The sequence below is a fragment of the Sminthopsis crassicaudata genome, chromosome 3 (assembly GCF_048593235.1).
Source record: "Sminthopsis crassicaudata isolate SCR6 chromosome 3, ASM4859323v1, whole genome shotgun sequence".
Classification (NCBI taxonomy): domain Eukaryota; kingdom Metazoa; phylum Chordata; class Mammalia; order Dasyuromorphia; family Dasyuridae; genus Sminthopsis; species Sminthopsis crassicaudata.
In genome coordinates, this window is record NC_133619.1 from 611,679,610 (window position 1) to 611,697,895 (window position 18,286).

General features: G+C 49.7%; 1 protein-coding gene across 5 annotated transcripts; it reads right to left on the reverse strand.

Moving 5' to 3' along the window:
- Positions 1-8,050: 8,050 nt before the first annotated feature.
- On the reverse strand, positions 8,051-17,010 carry UBXN10 (UBX domain protein 10). 5 transcript variants are annotated; one of them, XM_074306041.1, is made up of 2 exons: positions 16,911-17,010; positions 8,051-10,998 (listed from the first exon to the last, which is right to left on the reverse strand). In XM_074306041.1, exon 2 carries the CDS (start codon positions 10,981-10,983, stop codon positions 10,132-10,134), a length of 852 nt encoding a protein of 283 aa, XP_074162142.1. In that variant the 5' UTR covers positions 10,984-10,998; positions 16,911-17,010; the 3' UTR covers positions 8,051-10,131. The 5 variants fall into 5 exon arrangements, with proteins under 5 accessions (XP_074162142.1, XP_074162146.1, XP_074162145.1 ...); XM_074306045.1 differs by lacking the exon at positions 16,911-17,010 and adding an exon at positions 16,430-16,844; XM_074306044.1 differs by lacking the exon at positions 16,911-17,010 and adding an exon at positions 14,492-16,075.
- Between the last annotated feature and the right edge of the window lie 1,276 nt (positions 17,011-18,286).

Consider the following 18,286-nt stretch of genomic DNA (forward strand, 5'->3'; position numbering starts at 1 on the left):
GGTCAGGTTTTGTCTGAAATACCGTGCTCTGTTCTGGGTGTCACATTTAAAAAGGGCAGGATAAGACTGGGCTCAGAGGAAGGCAGCCTCCTTCAAGCTATGTGAGCATAGATTAAAGGAATATGCATGTTTTGGTTGAAGAAAAAAAGAGAAGAGAAGGTGGATGGCGCCTTTGGGAGGAGGAAGGAGAAGGAGAAGGCTTTATCACTTACTATGATGGGTTCTTTCTTAAGAGTGTTAGGTTCAAGCTTTAGCCTTGAAGTCAGGGAGGCCTTTCTGATAGTAAGAGGGGTCCAGAAAAGGAACGGGCTTCTAGATGGCTTCAAGCTAGAGGTTTTGTATCAAGGAATCCCTGTGGGGGTGCCCCAGCTAGCTGTTGAGGACCCTTCCAACTGACATTTGCAATTTGGTCAAAGGAGGCTCAGTCGCTATAAATAGTAAACTCCCCTAGTATCTATTTAAAATAAGGTTGATTTATACAGAGTTCAAGAGCATGTATTGCAAAAGGCAAAGCACATTTGCATTCATCACGACAAATGTTACCTGAATATAGTCTGCAAATACTGTTGTTAGCCTAGGGGAAATGTGTCTCCTGTTGTCTCCAAGATGGAGCACAGAATATGAGCGTGCTACCTGGCTTTGGTCTTTTATATTCCCCACTGGTGGATTAAATGAAATCTCACTATTGCATTTTTGAAGTTCCCAGCAAGTTTTCTTTCCCACCTTTAAGAATCTTTTACTCAGTATCAATTCTCATATTCTTTGGAAATTTTTTGCAATTAAATTATAAATATATATATATATGTGTGTGTGTATATATTATATATATGTGTGTATATATATATATGTGTGTGTGTGTGTGTGTGTATATATATATATATATATATGTATATATGATTTAACATACATATTTAACATATATTGGATTACCTGTCATCTAGGGGAGGGGATGGGGGGAAGAGGGGAAAATTTGTACACAAGGCTGTGCAAGGGTCAGTGTTGAAAAGTTCCCCATGCATATGTTTTGTAAATAAAAAGTTTTAGTAAAATAAAGAAAAGAAAAAAGAAAGAAAATCTTTGCAATTTTATATATATATATTTTTTTTGGGGGGGGGGATTTAACATACATATTTAACGTATATTGGATTACCTGCACACACAAGGCCATGCAAGGGTCAGTGTTGAAAAGTTCTGTTTTGTAAATAAAAAGTTTGTGGTTTTTTTTGTTTTGTTTTTTTCTGAGGCTGGGGTTAAGTGACTTGCCCAAGGTCACACAGCTAGGGAGTGTTAAGTGTCTGAGACCATATTTGAACTCGGGTCCTCCTGAATTCAGGGCTCTATCCACTGTGCCACCTAGCTGCCCCCTAAATAAAAAGTTTGTTTGTTTTTTTTCTGAGGCTGGGGTTAAGTGGCTTGTCCAGGGTCACACAGCTAGGAAGTGTTAAGTGTCTGAGATCAAATTTGAACTCGGGTCCTCCTGAATTCAGGGCTGGTGCTCTCTCCACTGCGCCACCTAGCTGCCCCCTAAATAAAAAGTTTTAATAAAAGAAAAAAAGTCTTTGCAATTTCAAACAATAGGGTTAACCCCCAGCTCACTCTAAGGCCCAGCTCAAGGGCCATCACCTACAGGTTGTTGGTGTTCCCTGCCCTGCCCCCACAGAAATTATTTTGTAGTTAGAGAACCAAATTGGAGAGTAGGAAAGGACCTTAGTGCTCCCTTATTTAGTTTACATTTTGCATTTACTTATCCCGGTACACACTGTTTCTTCCCAACATAAATTAAGCCTAGAGAACAGGGACTCTTCTGTTTTTATCTTCTTGTATCCCCAGTGTCTGACACATGGGTAGGTGGTTAATAAATGCCTGTTGAACTAAGTGAAACTGTTGCATCAGTTCTAAGGTTCCAGTGCAGCTTAAAATTATTGCAGTCTTATATAAAGTCATTTTGGAGGTCCCTCTGTCTCCAAGTCCTCCCAGAGTAGGGTTCTGTGATAAGTATCCCAGGTGGGCATCCCCTTCTTGGAAGAATGATGCTCTAAATCTGGGTCCAGAAAACCCACCCAGAATCTGGATTAACAACAGGGCTTCTTCTGAGCCTTGCACTCTGGGAAGGCTGGTGCTGAATCAAGAAGACTAAGTCGAGGGTGAGTCAGCAGAGATGAGCATGGATCTGCTCCAACCTGACTCCCTAAAGCTCCGTTTTTTGTTGTTGCTGCTGTTTTAAATGGCAGCTGTTTGGATATAGCAGCTTTGACCCATGTTGGGCTGAAATGCTTAGGTGGTCCTGAGCAAGCACTACCATGCTGCCCTAATCAAGAGCAGCACTAATTGTGCCCTCACAGACATTCAGAATGTATCCAGGGTGGTTTGGCAGCGGCCATGCTCTATCATGCCTTTTAATTTAGAAAGAAGAGGGAGGAACCCCTCTCTACTAATGAGATCCTGACATCCCTTAAGTACCTGTAACCTAGATCTTGAGTGTCATCCGCTTGTCTTTGCACCTTAAACACAGGCCTTTTCCCAAATGCTCTGCTGAAATTAAAGTGGCAGACACTGTGTCTGGGAGTGTTTTTCTTAATGCAGCCCTCTTAATTTTCTCAATGTGCTTGTCAGTCTGCTTCTCTCCCTTTCATTTCCCTGTTTTCCTCTTCTCTCCTCTCTCCAACACACATGCTTCTTTGAAGCTTCTTTGACGTCCCAGGGACCAAGGACAGCGAATTTGGAGAAGGAGAGAGAGCTTCATGGGGTGTTTTGGCTCCTAGCACCAGCCACTAGACACTGGCCAGAGCATAGGGAACAAGAGCCAAGAATACTGCAAGTAAGTACTACGAGTATTTCTCCTCTGTATCTTTTCCAGTGAAAGTGGAACCCCAACCTTAACCTCAGAGAGGTTCAATTCCCCAAGTTCCAGAGATCTTTTTCCTTCTTCTTTGTTTAAATTAAAAGTCATGAAAGTCATCTCAGGTCATTGTGAACTGGGCTGTTAGATGGGGAGACCCAGTATAGCCTTGGTTCTGGATTAATTGCTCCAGATCTGGCACTATTTACTTCAGATCCTTTCATCAAATGTGATGTGAATGGCTTAGTGTTCCACGTCAGGGAGCTGTGACTAGGAGAGTTAGTGAAGAGGAACACCTCCTGAGCATTTGCCATAGGAAGAGTAAATAACAGCAATATTCACAGCTCCCACTTGTGTGGTTCTTTCCACTTTAGAGAAGGTTTATAGACCTAAGAGATAAAGTGCTGGATGGAGTCAGGAAGACCTGAATTCACAGACATTTACTAGTTGTGTGATCTTGGGCAAGCCACTCAACTTCTGTTTGCCTCAGTTTCCTCAATTGTAACTGGGGATAATAATAGGGTCTACCTCCTAGGGTTGTTGCAAGGATAAAATTTGTAAAAAAAAAAAAAAAAAAAAAAAAAAAGTGCTTAGCATGATGCCTTGGCACATAGTTGTATTTAATAAAGCATATTACCTTCCCTTCCTTTCCCTTCTCTCCCTTTTCTTTTCTTCCCTTCCCTTTTCTTCCTTTCTCTTCCCTTTCTTCCCCTTCTCTCTTCCCTTTCTTTCCCTTCCTTCCTCTTCTCTTCCATCCCCTTCCCTTCCCTAACCTCTTCCCTTTGTATTTCCTCCCTCCCCTCCCTTCTCCCTTCCATTCCTTTCTTTCTGTTCCATTTCCTTCCTTCTATTCCCTCCTCTCCCCTTTCCTTCCCTTTCTTTCCCTTCTCTTCCTAGGAAATGATCCTAGATAAGGAATTTAATCTCTCTATACTTCAGTTTCCTCACCTATAAAATGGAAGGGAATCTAATGACACCCCCCCCTGTGATTTTTCCCCAACCAGAACCCACTGATAATCAGATTCTCAACTGATCACAATGAGTTGGGGATGAATATACAGCATCTTTTAAACTGATGGGGCTAATTAAGTTAGTTCTTCATTAACCTTTGGAGAGTGATTTTTTTTTTACTTGCTTCTTTAAAAAAAAAAAAAATTCCATGTTTAACCTATATCGGATTGCTTGCTATCTTGGAGAAGGGGGTGGGGAGAGAGAGGGAGAAATTTTTGGAACACAAGGTTTTGCAAGGTTGAATGTTGAAAAAGATCTTTGCATGTTTGGAAAAATAAAATACTATTAAAAATAAAAAATAAAGTACCCCCAACATCTCATTGAACTAATTTCTGCTAATGACTAGATAGCAGTTTATCATTTCACAGGGACATCCTTGGGTGAAAGTAATCAGAGATATACGACCAATGGTCTGAGCTGAGAACTGATCAAAACATGATGAAATAAGATTGTTTTTAATTTCCCCTTGTTTTCATTAAAGTTGATGGTGTCTATGATTCCACATTTCCCATGTAAAAAAATCACTGAATCAAAGACTTTCATGTACTTCCTTCTTATGTTTTTGTTTCTCAAACAGAGATACTGCACTGATACATAACTATATTACAGGCTGTAAAATTGAACTAGTTGGAAGGGCCTTTGTATCTTGAGGTTCACAGTGTCAGCTGGAAGAACACAGAACACAGAATGATAGTAAAGATTTTAAAACACATGAACAGAACTGAGAGGAAATCTAAGCACCAGCTTTGACTGGCTACTGAGAGTCAAGTGTCAAATTTTGAGTGTGAGCAGTTACCCCTCAGAATGCAAATTCTATAAATTAGAAGTTGATTTATTGGGGAGGGGGGTTATTGCCTATACTTGAAAAAGTGATAGAGATAATGTAAATAAGGTAGATTAATCTAAAAAGTATAGCATGGGTAAATTCCACCACCCTACCACTCCAAAGAAAGTTACCAAATATTTATCAGCATGCCCTGCTTAGAACATTAAATATTAGCATCAGGAAGAAACTTTAGAATGTGAAAGCAAGAAAAAAAGTTCTAAGATCATGGATTGTCAGAGATGGGAGGGCCTTTAGAAGACAGAATATTCAAATTAGAAAGAACCTTTGACATCATCTCTGCTAAACCTTTCATTTTAAAAAATAAGTAAATTATTGGTCTGACAATAGGACATAATACTAAAATGAGATCTCTTTGTCATTTGTCCAAAAATAACCCTGATTTTAGACCATGTTCAATTTTCATACAAATTGTATTTTGGGAGAAATCATGGCCTTTATTTGAACTAGTACAGCAATACTTGGAAATTACATTGGCAAAAATTGGTCATGCTTCATGACACCTGATCAAATTATTGTAGAAACGGGAACTACTTCTGTTTCCCCATCGGGAGGAGGACTTTTCTAAAGTTTTTTTTGACTTCTGGGAGATGGGTAAGATTGATTACATGTTAGTATAAAAAGTTAGTTGATGACATGTCCAAAAGATGTTCCTTTCTGACCGAGTCCTTAGAGGATTTTTAACACAGCTGCAAAGAACAACACATTTATGATAAACTGGAAAGGGGACCAGATTTGGAAGCCGAGGACCTGGGTTCCAATGGCAATTCTATTATGTGAACTTGGCCAAGGCAATTCCTCTTTCTGGGACTCAGTAAAAATGAAAGTGGTTGTATAATGTGTAATAAAGTGTAATCCCTAAAATCTAGATGAGGATTTAAGGTGTTTGGAGGGAGGAGGCTCAAGAATTAGAATATTTAATAAGCACCTGCTCTGTTCCAGGTACTACATTAAGCACTTTACAAATATCTTATTTGATCCCCATTACCCTAGGAGGTAGGTGCTATTAATATTTCCATTTTACAGATGTGGAAACTGAGGCTGAGTGAAATTTAGTGGCTTGCCTGCTGGTATTGGAGGATAGCTTTGACTTTGGGTCTTCCTGACTCCATTCTATACATTGGACCATCTAGCTGCCATGGGTCAGAATTCCATGAACTTCCCAGTTAGTAAAGAAAAATTGATCTGTGTGCAATCAGGTGAAAAATAGTAATGTCTAAATTAACCAGAATATAAAGTATCTCATTTGCTTGGAGGTGTATGGCCCTGTCATTTTGCAGGTTGTTTTCCTTCTCCCCACCCCAAGAATTCAAAACATTCTTCTGATATGTCTAAGTCATTTTCAAAGCTGCCCTTCGCCAGTGCAATGAATTCTTCCTGGAAATTCTGTGGCATGGGTGGGAATTGATGGGGCTTGGGAGCAGGAGACAGGCCATGGTTTGACTGGAATCCTAGCGGTATGACTACAGGGTTTTAGCAGACACATAAACCCCGACAAACCACTTCATCACTGAGCCTCAGTTCAGTGATCTGGAAAATGACCGTTAGTCCTTGAGCCTCCTACCCCTTGGGTCTGTGTAGGGACGGGGTTTGTTGATACTGGGCACTCTAAAAATGGGAGTTATTACTATTGTATACTAGGCCCTCATTATCATGTTGTGGGGGACTGCAGGCTGTAAGAGTGCAGGAAGACAAGCGTCCCTGTCCCTTACAACACAGCAAGTGCTTTGGAAAGCTCGCAAATTGAGGTCTTTGCCACATAGCCCTCATTTTGTGGCAGAGCAGAAAAACGTAGCTGGTGAATTAGAGGAAATAGAAAATACTGCTTCCCCCAGCCTCTATCTCAATTTGGACAAGACTGCAGAAATGGAATCTTTGTATTCTGGGGTATTGGTCTCCAGCGTCCAGAAACCCTGTTGGAGATGGCAGCCAAGCAAACCACTGGGCTGCATGGACAAGGGGTGACCTCAGGGGCAGGGCAGGGGATGATCCGTGCCTGGCCTCCTGGCGCTGCTCCTCTCAGCTCCTCTCTGAATTGGGACAGAAAGCCTTCCCTCGCAGGGCAACTCCGCAGCTCCCATTCATGGTCAGAGGCAGAGCTCTGAACAGGGAGGGTACAGAGAGGACTGAATGCTATTGGCTGGGAGCTTTGGACTGGGGGGGGGGTAGGGTGAGACAAGGAATGGGCTGAAATGATCACCACCTGCTGATAAGAACTTTCTGGATCCTAAATGATGTCACTTCTGCACCCTGCTGTTCCTTCTGCCGCCAGTCCACGGCTGCTTCCTGTTAAACTCCACCTGAGTGTGCGTTGGGAGTCTGAGGGGCCACTGGGTCACAGCCCTGGAGGGTGCCATGGACCCCTGCACAGTGGGAGCACGGACGATCCCTAGAAGGGTGGTCTTGCCAAAGGCTCCCCTCCCTACCTTGTGGGCCCAGCTGTGGGAGCACGGGCGATCTTGACGACAAGTGGGCTGTCAGGCTGGCTTGCCAAAGTATTGCCCATTCCCATCCATCCTGTGGGCCCAGGGTCACCAGCTGTCTCCCTCCTTGCCATCAGTGGGGGGAGGGGGAGCAGCTTCACCACTGACTTCACAGACTTCTGGAAGGGGCGAGTGAAAATGCCCAAGATGCAAACCCTGGCTCTGGATGTGAGCAAGGGCTCTCCCATCCCATCCCATCCCTCATGTCCATCCCCACCATCAGCAGGATCGCTTCTCTGCCCAGTCACTGTCCTCTCTTTGCTCCCTTCTCATAGGGCCTCATTCAGCCCCTCTGACCCCCCTCGGAGGGTAAATGGCACAAAGGGCACCTTGGAGGAGGGGAGGGGCTCATCCCAGTCTCCCCTCTGGTAGCTTCCTTGTCCAATTGGTGAACCGAGTACCAAGCTCTATGTTTCTCCGGCTGAAGCACACTTGCTTTGGCACCCGAGGATGAATCTCAGCTCTTCCCTTCCCCCAGGTCAAGCTCCAAGGGTTGCTGTGTAAACTCAAGACCCTCTTAGAAATGGGAGCTATCTAGTCCAACTCACAGCAGCAACACACAACTGGCACACAGTAAGTGCTCCATAAATGCTTGCTGACCCACTCTCTACTCTCCTTGGGGTTCTGACCTTGTTACTGAGCCCTGGGAATGTTATGCAATCAGTGACCAACAAGGGGATCATCAGTCGCCTTCAGCAGTAAAACCCTAGCTGCTAACTCTGTCATGGCCTGCCCCGGTCGACACGGGGGACCTTAGAGATCAGCTAATCCAGCCCCCCTCATTTCAAGGAAAAGGGCCAGGGTCACATGACTTTAACCGGAAGGAAGCAGTTTCAAACCAGTCCTCTGCCTTCATAGTGCCAGTACTCAGAATGATGGGGGAAACTTTTTAATCCCCAAAAGCTCTTCCCATCTGCTTTGAAAAACAAGTCCTAGTCCAGAACGTATGTGTGTCTCTGTGTGGGGAGGGGATCCCATTAACAGACTGGCATCCAGCAGATCCAAAACAAGGGGCTGTCGACAGCTGGGGGACTCAGCTACAGCCAAGCCCAACTTGGAGCCCTGGATGCCCGACGGGCTAACACACAACACAGCCTTCTCCATGCCCTCCAGTTTGCGCAGGAAACATCACCTTATGTTCAAAATTTTTTAAAAGTTTATTGAATGGTTCCACTATGACTCCACAAACACGTCTCCAGCACGCCTGGGGAAGAGCTGCCTGCGTTCTGTCCAGGAGGACGCTGCCAGAGTCGGCGCTGTCCTTCCACTTGGTTGAAACTTTCTTGTAGGACTTTCTTATCACTGAGCAGGTGTGACACTCACCCAGCAGAAGAAAGTGTCTGATTCCTTGGGGGGCCAAGTGAGGCCTGGCCTCTGGAAGCCAGAGCCAGGGGCTGCCGGCATTACTTGGCCCGGCCTCCCCGGCGAAGTAGTAGAAGAGAAGGCCCAAGTGTTCCGGCCTGGCCGGAGTCCAGTAGGCTCAAGCCCACATCTCCCTCTGATGGAGCGGCTCACCGGGTCAGGGCCAGGCTAAGAACTATCCTGCAAAGCTCTGGATGTAGCTTGTTCTGGTACGGACTGCTGCCCCATAGTCCAGCCTTCTGAAGACAAGTCCGGGCTTTACTTGGAGTGTGGCTAAGGAGAAGAAAAGTTATCTTCTGCATCCAAGAGCTCAAATTGTAAGCCTCCGTCACTCTGCCGGGCTCCATCCCTTCTCTGGTGCAAGGTGCAGCACGCCGAGCTGGCTGCATTGGAGGGCTCCTGGCCGTCTTGTGGCTGGGCCCCCGCTTCTTCAACAGTCACCCGCCGGTGAGCACTGAGGCTAACTGGGAAGGGAGAAGAAGTGGGGAGAACCTCCCCCTTTCCCTGTTTTAGAGCGGCTCTCTTTGTGGGAACATGGCAGCTGGGGCCCAAATGCTCCCTCCCCACAGAGGTTTGGCCAGGAACAGGGTCCAAAGAACTGGTAGGTTTGAAGGGAAGTTATAATAATACAAAAGGGCTTTGGCAAACTGTATTCATCATTTTGTTTGGGTAGTTATGAAAACAAGACCCTCCTCCAATCTCAAATCCTGCTCCTGAGTTGAGGGAGTGAACGCCTTCTGCCCACCCAAAGTCTAGAGACCAGTTTTTAGCACATGCACCATGGCTTAACCTCCCCTCTCTTGGGGAAAAGACAGAATGGAACAGAGCAGTTCCAAGAGGCTTAAATGGAAATACTGGGCAGTTGGGACTATGGACACTGTAAGTGGGTTAGAGGCTACAACTGCTAGAGAGGGAGCCGGTTCCATCCCATTCCTTTGAAGGTAGGTAATGGGGGGGAAGCAATGGGAATAAAGAGGAGGCATCCCAGCAAGTGAACCCACTAGCTTTTAAAAGGAGCCCTACCTCCAGAGAGTGGCTGCCCAAGAAGGGGTCCAGATCTGGGAATTCTCAACTGAAAACAGCTTGCTTTGTGTCTCAGGAGCCATGTTTAGAAGTGTGTGAATACTTGGGATGCTAGGCTCAAGGAGAAGAGCAAGTCTTCTCTCTGACCCCCTACCATAACAAGTAGGATTTCCCCTGGGGAGTGTCCCCCTCCCCTGGAGAGGAAGAATTCCCACAGCCATCTCTAGACAGGTAAGGCGGGCTTTGAATTGGTACGATCCACTGCAAAGACAGAGCAGTACTCCCAAGAGGCCTGCCCCTGGAGGGGAGCCAGGGGAGCCCAGGAGAACAAGACCTGGAACAGCTTTGGTAACTTGCCCGCTCACCTCTGAGATGGAGGGAAGGCTTGGAAAGGATTGGAAAGATGTCTTTCAACACACTCAACTTATATACACATCTTACTACTTCAAAAGGAGGCTCTCTGGAGACAGAAGTGCTGAGAACTCCAGGCCCGTTTACTTCCTGGGACCTCCATGGCTGACAAGTCCACAGTGCTCGGAGGAGCAGGAGGCCGGCAAGCCGTGGGGCCCTCAGGGCTGGCCCTCTCGCTCTTCCTGGAGGATGCCCAGCACAGACTTGTGAGGGATCCTGCACTCTTCCAAGGACTTACTGAGGTCAGAGAAGCTCCTCCGGGGAACCTCCATGGTTTCGATGCTACAGTGGTGATACGTCGTCAGGTTCTTTTGCTCGGCCACTGCCACCACCGTCTGCAGGTTGTCAGTCGGCCTGAAATGTCGGACGAACCTCTGTCCCGAAGGAGACCGGACGGCCAGCAGCAGCCGGGGCTCCCCGTCAGACGGCTCGTCCAGGTTCCCGGCCCTCGATAAGTTGCGTTCTTTGGTTCTACTGCAGGGTTTGCTCTCCAGGGGAGGGGCGGCAGCGCGCAGACACCCCTCCCTTGACTTCCCACTGCGAGCCTCCTCCCGGCAAAGGGCCTTGAGATCCTGCAAGCTGCCCAGTTTGAGAGTGCCGGCCTGCTTGGCCACCGTCTCCACGGCCCCCTCTTCCAAGTTCTTTTTGTTAATGGAAGGGAGCACCCGATACTTGTTGAGAGAGGAAGCAGACCCTACGGGGACCTGCTGGAGCAGCTCGGGGATCTCATCGGGGGTTCCCTGGCTGGGAGGTTTGGGAGTGGAGCCCACTGACTTCTGGCTGCCGGGCACCTCGCAGGGAACGACGGGAGCTGGAGAAGGAGGCTTGCGGTAAGAGGAGGACTCCGAACTATGGGAGTAGTTCAGGTTCGTTCGTGTGCGTCCTTTGGCAGACTTGGGCCTCGTGACATGCATCTTGACAGGGCTTCGCTGCCAAAAGAAAGCTGCTTCTGGGTCCAGAGCAGGGCTGCATTCAGACGGGGCTATGTTCAGAGGCGCTTCCGTGGCCATTGCTTCTCCAGGCACCTGTGACAAATTACAAACAAATCACCCATCGGGCCTCCCAGGGTCCTGCGGGACAGAGCCTGGAGGCTGTGAAGCCTCATCCAACCCCTCCAGTTTATAGAAAAAATGGAGGTCCCAGGGGAAAAGGGATTTGTCCAGATCCCCCAGGAAGGAGGCTGCTAGGATCAGCTCCAAGTGCAGAGCGTGCGTCCCCCTTTCCGCCACAGCAGGAGCTCTGCATTTGGGTCCCAAGCCACCTGCCCCCCTGGCCACCTCCCTGCCCTTCTCTCGGCCTCCAGCTCCCTCTATAAAGCACTCTGGAGCTCTCAGCTCCTCTTGCAGCCCCAGAGTATTACATATGCTGCCACCCCCTTTCCCAGCCCCAGGCAGGGTTCCCTTCATGAGCCAAGGCTCTGGGACCCAGGGCTGCAAGGCTGTGCTTTCTGGCTCATGAGAAGGAAGAGCTTGTGCACAAAGTGGCTCAAGAGCACCTCCAGCAGAGGGACCCGGTCATTTTGGCACTTGTGAGGCTGTGGTCTAAGGAAGCCCAGCTCACTTCCCCTCCAAGAGCTGAGCACAAGAAGGACCATTTTAAATGCCCAGAATATGTGCAGAGGCGGCCCCTGGAGCCCAGAACTCCAGTTGGCCCAAGCTCCAGGGGATACATCCATCCAATCCACTTTCCTGCAGCCCCCTCCTCTCTCAGATTCCTCCCTCTATACCAATTCCCATCCTACTCCTCCAGTTTTTCCTTCCCTTCTTCCTCCCTCCCTCTTCATCTTTTCCAGGTAGTTTTAACATCTCTGTGCCTCCATTTTCTCAGTATGTCTCCACTACCACTTCACGTGCACGGTACCTCACTAAGGTGTTCCAGAGGGTTTTTTAGGCGGGATGAATAGCACTCCCTTACCTGAAAGAGATATTGGTCTGCAGACCACGAGTGACTTAGGGAATTTAAAGTTTGGCTCTCAAGGGGTGGTGTCACTAACTAGTTTATGGGCAACTTGGCCGGCCTACGAATGACCGAGTCATGTTAGCCTGTCTCTTTATACTTACCCTTTGGAAATGTGGAGGGAGGAGACTAGATGGCATCTGATAATTCATTCCCCAGATCCCTTCTCATGCTAACCTTCAATGATTGACTTTTGTCAGGACCTGAGCTCCTCCTTTATTTCCACTAGTATGGCTCAACCCTTCTCCATGCCCCTCAGAGCCCTGGCTGCCCTTGTTTCCTTCTTCCCCCCTCCCCCGAAGTCTAATAGGGGCTGAAACACTTTCCAAGTCTTAAATCTCCTCACTCTCCCATTCAAAAGACTCCTCAGTCTCTCCACCTCCTGCCCATCATCAGCACTAACAATAAGTGACCTGTGTTAGGGTCACATTCAAATTCATACTATAGGCAGCTAGGAACAAAATGCACTGAGTTAATGTGCACAAAATGCCCAGTTAAAAGTAAGCAGGCAGAATGGCTCTCAAGTCAGGACGTCCTGATCTTGGATACCAACTAGCCATGTGACTCAGTCCCTTAGCCTATTACTTCCTCATCTGTAAAATGGGGATAATCATCATGGTACCTATCCCCCCAGGATGGTTATGACAATCAAATGAGAGTTATAAAGTGAATGGCAAAGAGCTTATAGACGTAAATTATTAGAATAGAGCTATTTAAGGTTGGTTACAAAGCACTTTGCTTATTACAACCCTGTGGTATAACTGAAAAGCTTAATCAATACTTTTTGATTTAATCAATGCTTGTTGATTGAGAAACTAAAAGAAGCGACGGGACTTCTGGGGTGGATTAGCTCGAGGTCAGAACCAGGTGGGCAAGCAGAGAACCCTTCCAAAGGGCCCCTGCGGTCTCAGGGTGTCCTTCTTCTGAGGTCGCTGTGTCCAGCTCCAATCTCCACTCAAGCCTCAGTGTTGTCCAGCTAGGACCTAAGAAGGGAGTTCTTTCCCCTTTGTTAACACCCTTCCATGGAGCGCCGGAAGCGACCCCCTAACTTTCCCCTCCTGCTCGAGTTCTGTTCTCTAGCGCTGAGCAGACAGACTTCCGAGTCGCAGTCTTCAGGTATTGGAAGATCCTCCCTGCCAGTTCCTCCTTGCTCTTGCTGCCCTGACCAAAGCCCTCACGACCCCCTCCCCCTTCCTCTCTGGTGCCCTGTAGCCTGCCCACCCTCTGAGATAGGAGCACAGCTCTTCAGATGCTCTGGCCCATGGGATGAACAGAATCTGGTTCTGCTCCCCCTCCCAAGCCCCTGCTAACACACCTGGCATGGCCTCTCTAGCTACCAGAGGACCGGGGCTTAAGCCGAAGCCTGTGGTCAGTGACACACACTGAGCCATCCCAAGGCTGTCCTCCATGCTCCCCCCCCCCCAAAGCTCCCACACAGAGCGAATTTATCCAAACTTATCCCTTCTAGATTTACAAAGACTTTTCCATACAGAGTGCAAGACCCACACCTCGACTGGGAAAAGGGTCTGGTAACAGGAGCAAACCCCAGTTTTTGTAACATTTCTCTATGTGGACTCTTGGGCCGGTCCCTTAACTCTCCCAGTCCTATCATCTCTGAGATGAATAGTACCAAGGACTTGTGACTCCTACAACACAATGTTGTTTATTATCAGACCCTCACTGGGTGGTCACTCTCTGGAAGCAGGATATGTACATAAGGCTTAAATCTCTGAAAGGACTCGCCCAACTGAGCCCGCTTAGCTGCAAAGGCCAGAGCCGGGACTCGAACCCCAGCCCCTAACTCCTAACCCATCGCTTCGGGTACATCTCCGGTTTCTGGACAAGCTGAAAAGCTCGGGCTGCTCCAATGTGCCCCCACTTCCTTGTCCAGCCTTTCCTACACCATCCAGCTACAGGGGGCAAGGGAGCACCCCCACAGCAACGCCCTGCCTTCGGACCTCTCCCGTCCATTACCTTGCTCCCTCACACGGCCACCCACGGGCGGTTGGGGGGGGCTTGGGCTTCTTTCTTTGTCTGGAAGTTTTAGTTTGCCAAAGTCCTCCCGTCTGAGTTTGAGAGCTGCTTCCCACTCAGACTCGGCGCGGCTTTGGAGGGTCAGGGCTGCTTGCAGCTGTGTTAAATATAAGTTCTGTAACGGGGGAGCTGACGGTTTTCTGGTTTTCTGTCATGGCCATTAGTTTGCTGCAGCTCCTGCTGGATGATCAGAGGCTTGGCTCGAACCTCCCACTCCCGCCACAAGGAGTTTGGTAACTTAGAAACCTCTTCCTTAATAACTTTGACAAGGAAAAGTCATGCATACCCACATCCCTGCCCCGGACTATTTTTAACGGTGGGATCTGAGCGTGTGCGTGCCGTTCTTGCCATACCTTTTCGGTGTTCTGTAATTAGCTTTGCTCAGGGGGTGTCTTGTTCAAGACTCCCTGGTCATAAGATAACATGACAGAGAGCCCCCTCCGAGCCGAGCCCGCTGACTAATGCCGGAGCCCACTCAGAGTTATTTAGAGACTAACACCTCCTTCAGGTAAAACAGCTTCATCTAACCTTCTTTCATAATCTCCTGCCGCCTCCTGCCTTCAGCGACCATCTGTTACTTGGAGGGAACACCAACTCTCCGTGGCATCCGTCGGATTGGCAAGAGGTGGGAACCAGGTGTTGAGAGCCAAGCCATCACACCTTGGCGCTCGGGCCTCCGCTGCCGGTGGGTTTTTTGTTTTGTTTTCTTGTTTTTCCCATTGCTCGGGCAAAGGAAGGCGTCCGCAGCCACTGTTTGTTATCCCTGCCAACACTTCAAAACACGGAGGCCTGGCAGGCTTTCAACACCCAGCCACCGTGCAGGAGCTGGGCGTGGGCACCCATCGGGCTGCCGTCGGCGAGGGGCCTGTTTACTTAAACGCCAGCTGCACGGCAGAGGCGCGTCGGCACACAAACACTGGCGCCTGTTGCCAAGGACCTGTGAGAAGGGTCGTTATGGACTTCTTGGGGCTGCCCATGGGGAGGAAGAGAAGGGACGAGAGTTTTCTGGAAGGCACTTCTGCCAGCCCCTGCCCCAATTCCTCCTTTTACTGATATGTCAAGAGACAAGAAGTGACCCAACCAGTCCCACAGCTGGGAAGTGGCAAAGCCTGGGCTGTTAACCCCAAGTCCGGTGCCCTTCCCAACAGCCAGGGCTGCCCCAAGCATGACTTTGGGGAATCCCATGCAAAATGCACCCTTTACAATTCACTTCACTGGGGTGGAGGCCGGAAACAAACATAAGGAAGCACTAGTCAGGAGGAGCTGGTCTCTTTCACCTTTTGGATGGGCTCACAGGGCGGAGCCAACGGGGCAGGACGGCCATAGACTGGACACCGCCCTTCTCTTCCCTGCTACCTTTACCATGAGGGTGTTCGTCTGCAGGAAGCCGCCCATTTTAAAAGGGATGTGGGGGACCGAACCATGTCATCAAACGGATAAACCGGGGGCGCGGAGGACGTGTGCACCGCCGGGTTATGGCAGATGGGCTGAGGGCGCGGTCAGAGGGGAGCCTCCACAGTCTGAGGGACAGGGAACTGGCCCCTGTTTAAAGAGTTTGAGGACCGCTGGGCTCGATGATGAGAAAGGGAATTAGGGGAAATTCTATCTACCAAAGAGGAGAGCGAGGGGGTGTTAGCCCACTCTGGGACACAGAAGGAACTCTCAATCCCCTGCCTTTCGCAGGGGCCCCTATGGAGAAAGGGGGTTCCAACAACAGGGAGATAGATGTCGATTAGATAGACGAGGAAGCTCAGGTTCACAGAATGTGGGGTGGGAAGGGGGCTTGAAGCGTCTAAAGTTCCAGGGAGATGGGAACAGAGGTAATGACCTCAGCCCCTCACTTCACAGAGGAGGAAACAAGCCCGAGGACGGGTTGAGTCAGTCAGAAGAGCTGGGAAGGCAGGGGCAGCATCCCCGGGCTCTCTCCGCGCAGGGCCGCCTCTGAATGCGGGCCTGGGCAGCACGCAGTGCCCTGAACTCTGTAGGAAGCCCAAGTCAGAAGCTTGCGGTCCGCTCCGCAAGGGAACTGGAGTGTGACACTCCCTCCCTCTGCTAGGAGGTCCTGGCTCCCCCAGGCCCAGGCCCAAAGCGCAGGAGCCAGAGCTTTCGGCCCCACAGCGCCCCCTGTGCCCGCGGCCTGACACGCCCTCTCGGGGCTCAGGCTCCAATTGAGAGGGGGCCGAAGTCGCGCTTTCTCGCTGAGCAGTGTAAGATTCCCATGAGGAGGGGGGAAGGGCCTGGGAAAGAGGTGGGACGGGGCCTCGGAAGCACAGCACTGCCCCGTCTGAGGCGAGTCCCTCCAGAACCTTCTTTTACAAAGAAGGAAACTGAGGTCTGAAAACACCTGCATCTAAAAGAAGCTAAAATGAAAGTCTAAACCTTGCACCAAAGGAAGCCGAAGGAAAAGTCTAAACTTTGCAATTAAAGTAAAAGGAAGCTGCACCAAAGGAAGCTGAAACGCATCACCTGCAGAAACGTATGGCTCAGAGGCTCCGGGGGAGGGGTTTCATTAGTGCGGGGACTCCCTCCCCCACCGCAGCTCCCCGTACTTTGCAATCAGGTTCAGGGAGGTTAAGGGATCGGCTCCGAGGTCACACAGCGACGGTCACTGAGGCAGCACTTGAACTCAGGTCCTCCTGACTGTCCCACCCCCTGCCTCTCATTCTCACAGGGCCAGAACTGTGTGTGGCTTTTAAAGCGCTTTAATCCGAGGCCATCCACACCCAGGGCTCAGCTGCTTTTACCCGGCGCGGGTCATGGGGGTAAATGGGTGCTGGATGAGAGGTCTCAGTTTCCCCCTCTGGAAAATGGGCTCGCCAAGCTCTCCATGACGGAGTCGGGGTCAGTCCGGGTAGGGGGCGGGGCCAGGGACCGGGCAGGGAGGGGGACGGGGCCCCGGGTCCGAGGGTCCCGGGACCCCGGGGGTGGGGGCCGCGATGACTCTCACCTCGCCCCAGCTCCATCCGCCGTCTCCGGCCACAACGCAGAGCTGCGTGTAAACAGCGCCCGTTCCCACGGCAACCACCGCGCGGGTCACGTGTTTCCGGTTTGGACCGGAACCAGCTAGGTCCTTGCCCTCCTCTCCATCTCCCTCTTCAAAGCTCCCGAGATCATTGAGAAAGGCGGCGGCATACTAGAGCGCCTCCTCCTGGCCCGCCCGGAGGCACCTTCACTCTCCCCCGTTCTAGCCCCATCCCAAGTGTTTTCTGACTAAGCACGTGCTTTCTCCTGGAAAAAGAACCTGTGGTCCCAGGGGTTTTGTCCCCGCCAACCACCTTCCGATTCATTTCTCCTCCCCCCCGGGATATTTGTTTCTTTCCGGTTTTGAAACAACGGGCTCGACTCCAAGCCCTTGGTGAGACCGGACACTTTTGCCCAGAGCCAAACCCGGAGTGATGGTCACTGTTCCTGAGTGGGATCCGAGACTGGCCTAAGTGTGAACCCTGACCCTTCCGTGACCCTTTGACCTCCGCCCCCTCATTTCCTCCTCTGAACTCAAAGACCTCGCAGATCGCTTGCCGCTCTATACGGGCGATCTTACGTAGGCGGAGCTTAGAATCGCTGGACTTGAGTTCAAATCCAGACTCAGGGATCCCGGGGCAGTCACTCTCAGTTCTGTCTACCTCAGTTTCCTCATCTATAAAATGAAAGACATCCATCCCTTCTAGAACTCAATCTAGGCATTTAGTCTTAGGACAACCTCCAAGTGACGGGATCCGAGCTCCCGGTTCTCCTTGAATTTCCAGAGCGCTGTATTCACCCTCAGACACTCGCTCCTTCTGCTGTTCCTCATGTACGGTCAGGAAGCGGGGCAGAAGCACCTCTTAAGCCCGCTCCCGCCCAGCACCGCCCAGGGTTCCGTCATCCTTGGGGGGGGGTGGGGTGTGTGGGGGTTATGATAACCTTCAACCGCGACGCAAGAAGTGGAAGGAATAACGCCTCGGAAGTTGCCCCGTGGAAGGCTGGGGAATAAACGGACTGTGGTCCATGGGGGAGGGGAATGTGGTCTAGGAGAGTGGAAATGGAGAGTGATAGGGAGGTCCTAGTGGACCACTTCCCACTCAAGCTCCCTCCACACCCGCGTGTGCTTTGTCCGAAGACATTAACCCATAACAAAGCCGAATGGAAGGTAAAGGAGGGCCGGCCCTTCTCCCCATGCGTGTGTAGGGTTGTCCATTACAAGCTGGAAGGGACCATCTAGTCCTTTTTTCACATAAGAAACAGTTTAAATAATTTGTTCAGGATCATAAAGGTAGAGTCAGTCAGGATTAAAATTCTAGCCAAGTGCTCCTCACACTTTTTAAATAGCGGCCAGTTCACTGT